The sequence below is a fragment of the Hyalella azteca genome, unplaced genomic scaffold (assembly GCF_000764305.2).
Source record: "Hyalella azteca isolate HAZT.00-mixed unplaced genomic scaffold, Hazt_2.0.2 contig8804, whole genome shotgun sequence".
In the NCBI taxonomy this organism is placed as follows: domain Eukaryota; kingdom Metazoa; phylum Arthropoda; class Malacostraca; order Amphipoda; family Hyalellidae; genus Hyalella; species Hyalella azteca.
In genome coordinates, this window is record NW_025938889.1 from 11,461 (window position 1) to 16,125 (window position 4,665).

Below are 4,665 nucleotides of genomic sequence, written 5' to 3' on the forward strand. Positions count from 1 at the left end.
TTCAGCACAATACCGTATTATACTTCATTTCGCCCGCATTTCTTCCTTGTCGTGCAGAGCATGGAGTTTTGTTGAAATTAAATTGTTTCCAAAGCAAAAGCGCCTCCGTTGCACTTGTCTTGACCAGGATATTGTTGTTGCTTACACAAACACGTTATTCACGTTCTAATACCTAACCTGTAATTTGTTTCCTCTTGTCTACATTATTTCAATTTATTTTTTTTTTTTGGGTCTGACATTGACATGTGGCATGTAGCTGCGGGTTGCTGTTCTGATATCAAGAAATATTCACGGCCATTCTGCTCTAGACTTCCCCAATATCTAAGAATAATTTGCACTTATCTCCTTCAATTTGATGCACTCGACAATTTTTTATACGTTCGTACCTCTGACTGAATGCTTCCTTTACAGAACTTGACGTTATTAAAGGTATAATTTTATTGCCTCTCCACACGAGATAAGAACTATAGCACCGTATAGCTTATCGATGCAGACGACACATCTGCACAATGGGTTCAGTTTCATCATCCAACGGGCGCAGGGAGGTGCAGTCGAATGATATCATCAATCATCCCCAAGGTGACGAGATCATCGTTCAAGACCCAAAAGGTGACCAGACCCCACAAGGATCACAGACCCCAGCCTCAGTATCCAGTCTAACCCCCCGTGGCTCCCCGCAGTCTGGTCGGAAAACTTCTGACGCTTTCCTTTCACCCCATTCTCGAAGCCCCACCCACAGCAGGGGTTCTAGCCCCTGTCGGGGTGACATGGCTGGGGATGAAGGCCGCCGGAAATCCTCCGCTTCTGATTGCATGAAGGCCCGCATTCTCGTCAAGACTGGCGACCAGGAGAAGTCTGGTACAGACGCTAACGTCTACATTCAACTGGAAGACAACAACGGCTTGAAGACGATCAACCTCAAGCTCGACAAGCCTTACTATGATGACCTGGAGAGAGGGAAACTGGACACGTACACGCTTCATTTGCCAGAAGGTGGGACCACACTGGCTTGTAGTTCGTCCTGAATTGTTCTGTATGAATTCTTTCATAACTTTTCTTTTTTCAAAACAATTAATTCCATTTTTGCCATTAAATTCGGATTAGTTTCGTCGCTGCCATTCTGCCTGACAATTCTGTCCTTACCAAACAGCTAATCTTTATTGGACCAATTGGCTTATTTTGTATCGAGCGCTTCCCGTAAAAATTTAAAAATCCTTGTGAGTTCAACCTCGATGCCCGCCAAATTCGTCCCATGACTCAGCAGTTTCTTAACTCCTATAGCCCTCTGCATCTGAAGCTAGCTTCACAGCTCTCCTCTTTATTGATGAGCCATAGAAATTAGTTCAGTCCATTAACTTTATTACGCACAAAACTGAGCTCCAGATTGGGTTATTAAATTATTCTTATTTATACGAGGTGACATGACTATGTTTAAATCCTCGTGTGTTTTCGCTTCAGAAATAGACTCGATGTCTGTATTCCACTAGAAATGCTAGCTGTTGAAGGGAAGCACTTCGTTTCGTCCCGTCAACGCATACGTGCACGTGATCACCGCATGTTTTGCGTAACCGCTGTAGTGTTGTTGTGTAACCGCAACCTCGTAACCTTAATTCTTCTAACTCAGTATCTTATTCGGAGCTTCGTATTTGATTGGGTATCTTCATGAGCTAGTTCTGTACTGGTGCATGCAATAGTTCTGCACGAACGGCTCTACACGCACCAGGGACATGTTGCAGTCTCGGGACATCTATACGTTGCTCGTAAATCACAGTTCCGCTTGTCGTAGTCTAAGTCGGCGACAAAAATAATTTAATTGTGCTGAAATAACTTGCTATTCGCACAGGCTTCGAGCGCGTGGTGAAACTGTACCTGCAGCGGGACCGTAAGGGGATGCTGGACGGCTGGTTCTGCGACTACATAATCGTGCAGGATCCCCGCTTTGCGAGGCTCAAGAAGCACCGCAAGATCCCTAAGGAGAAGCTCCTAGCGCCGGGCACGGCAGCCGACAACGACTGCGTCACAGGATTAAAGGTTAGTGGTTATGTACGTTTAACCTGCCCATAACGTGGCTGCGCCAGCTTACAAGTTCACATTTTGTTTCTTTGTGAATATGTTCCTGTGACCATAGAAACGATGCGGTCACCGACGCCGTTTCTCGTGATGATACGATCATTTTGGCGATGAAGCTATCATTTTGTAGGACATGTCACCTTAGCATACCGTAAGTCTGACCGTTGAAGGCAGAGCTCAATAAGGCCGGGTTCACACACAGCACTGCCGGGCACGTGCCAGGCATATGCCAGTCACGGTGCAGTGTAATATTCTTTGATGCATTTCCATAGAAGCATTCACACCAGCCGCGCAAGGCACATGCCAGGCCCATGGTGTAAATCGCTCTTCAAACAACATTTTAATACTTCTTTAAAAAGTAGAGTTTTTGGGTATTTTGAGTATCAGAAAAAGTAGCTTTTTAATCTTACGAATAAGTTATCGTGCATTTTTATTCATAACATAGATTGCTACTATTGCATAGCAGCTGCATACGTATATATGAATAAAGCATTAAAAAATATGGGACTGGACAGTGACTGGTAAGTGTCCGGCGCGTGCTTGGTAGTCGGTAATGTGTCGGACCATGCACATCCTCATGTTGTTCTCCCAGTCCCGGTACTATGCTTTCCCATGTTGCTCCCCACCGTCGGAGAGTCCGACTACATTTCCCCATACTGTTTTCCAGTCTCTACACCCATCCCCATCCATTCCTCCCCCTCAAATCCCTCACTATTTCCCCATACTGTTTTCCAGTCTCTGTGCCCATTCCTCCCCATCTAATCCCACACTATTCCTCCTTGTTCCCCACAGTCGGAGTACTACTTCCCCATGCACCGGTGGGTGAACCACTCGCTGCGCTACGAGCTCGCCGAGTACGCAGACCGTTGAAGGCAGACTTCAATAAGACCGGGTTCACACAGCACTGCCGGGAACGTGCAGGCATATGCCAGTCACGGTGCAGTGCAATATTCTTTGATGCATTTCCATAGAAGCATTCACACCATCAAGGCACCTACAAGGCCCATGGTGTGAATGCGTCTTTGAATTAAGCATTAAAGAATATGGGACTGGACAGTGACTGGCATGTGCCTGACGCGTGCACAGCACATGCCACACAGCATACTTGACGCGTGCTCAGTAGTGTGGTTTGTTCCCGACCTAAACGCAATGGTAATCTATCGATCACGTGAGCAGAGACCCTCACTCTCTACCACTTCTCCACCTCACGGGGCTGGCTGCTCATCCCATGCCTACTAATCTCTCGGACAATGTTCATTCCCATGTTGTTCTCCCAGTCCCGGGACTATACTTCCCCATGTTGCTCCCCACAGTCCGAGTACTACCTCCCCATGCTGTTTTCCAGTCACTGCGCCCAGCCCCATCCATTCCTCTCCCTCTAATCCCCCACTATTCTCCCTTGTTCCCCACAGTCGGAGTACTACTCCCCCATGCTGTTTTCCAGTCTCTACGCCCAGCCCCATCCATTCCTCCCCCCTCAAATCCCTCACTATTCCCCATTGTTCTCCACAGTCGGAGTACTATTTCCCCATCCTCTTTTCCAGTCTCTGCGCCCATTCCTCCCCCTCTAATCCCGCGCTATTCCCCCTCGTTCCCCACAGTCGGAGTACTACTTCCCCATGCACCGGTGGGTGAACCACTCGCTGCGCTACGAGCTCGCCGAGTACGCGTGTTGCCTGCCGCAGGACGACCTGTGCCCCGACCTGCGGCGCCTCGACCTGCAGGAGAAGAGGAAGTACTACCAGTACATCGTCAGGATCCCTGATGGTCCTGCGCAGGTAAGAAGTACTACAGTACATCGTCAGGATACCTGACGGTCCTGCGCAGGTAAGAAGAAGTACTACAGTACATCGTCAGGATACCTGATGGTCCTGCGCAGGTAAGAAGTACTACCAGTACATCGTCAGGATACCTGATGGTCCTGCGCAGGTAGGAAAGGCTTGCAGCCTGCCGCTCTCATGTTGATGTTGTTGTTTTATTTATTATTAACGATGTTGTTGTTGTTGATTTTGTTGTTACTGTTTCATCTTCCGAAAATATTATGTACAGTATGTCGCTGCTGCACTAAACTCGCTCCCTTCAAACAACATTTTAATACTTATTGAAAAAGTAAGAGTTTTGGGGTATTTTGAGTATCGGCAAAAGTAGCTTTTTAATGTTACGAATAAGTTATCATGTATTTATATTCATAACTTAGATTGTTACTATTGCATAGCAGCTGCNGCATGCTGCTAGTGTGCTGGAAACTAGTGTTATGCATGCTGCTAGTGTGCTGGAAACTAGTGTTACGCATGCTGCTAGTGTGCTGAAACTAGTGTTACGCATGCTGCTAGTGTGCTGGAAACTAGTGTTATGCATGCTGCTAGTGTGCTGAAACTAGTGTTATGCATGCTGCTAGTGTGCTGAAACTAGTGTTACGCATGGTGCTATTGTGCTGGAAACTAGTGTTGCATTGCACATGCTGTTAGTGTTCTAGAAACTAGTGTTGCGCATGCTGCTAGTGTGCTGGAAACTAGTGTTATGCATGCTGCTAGTGTGCTGGAAACTAGTGTTGCGCATGCTACTAGTGTGCTGGAAACTAGTGTTATGCATGCT

The 4,665-nt window shown here is 47.0% G+C and overlaps 2 protein-coding genes across 2 annotated transcripts; both read left to right on the forward strand.

Moving 5' to 3' along the window:
* Positions 1 to 213: 213 nt before the first annotated feature.
* On the forward strand, positions 214 to 2,940 carry LOC108676091. Its single transcript, XM_018164131.2, has 3 exons — positions 214 to 993; positions 1,844 to 2,031; positions 2,863 to 2,940. Exons 1-3 carry the CDS (start codon positions 510 to 512, stop codon positions 2,938 to 2,940), a joined length of 750 nt encoding a protein of 249 aa, XP_018019620.1. The 5' UTR covers positions 214 to 509.
* Positions 2,941 to 3,113: 173 nt separating this feature from the next.
* On the forward strand, positions 3,114 to 3,829 carry LOC108676093 (the record flags this gene model as incomplete). Its single annotated transcript, XM_018164132.1, is given in 2 exon segments — positions 3,114 to 3,137; positions 3,672 to 3,829. Coding segments are annotated over 2 exon segments (182 nt in total), but the record flags the coding sequence as incomplete, so codon positions are not given.
* Between the last annotated feature and the right edge of the window lie 836 nt (positions 3,830 to 4,665).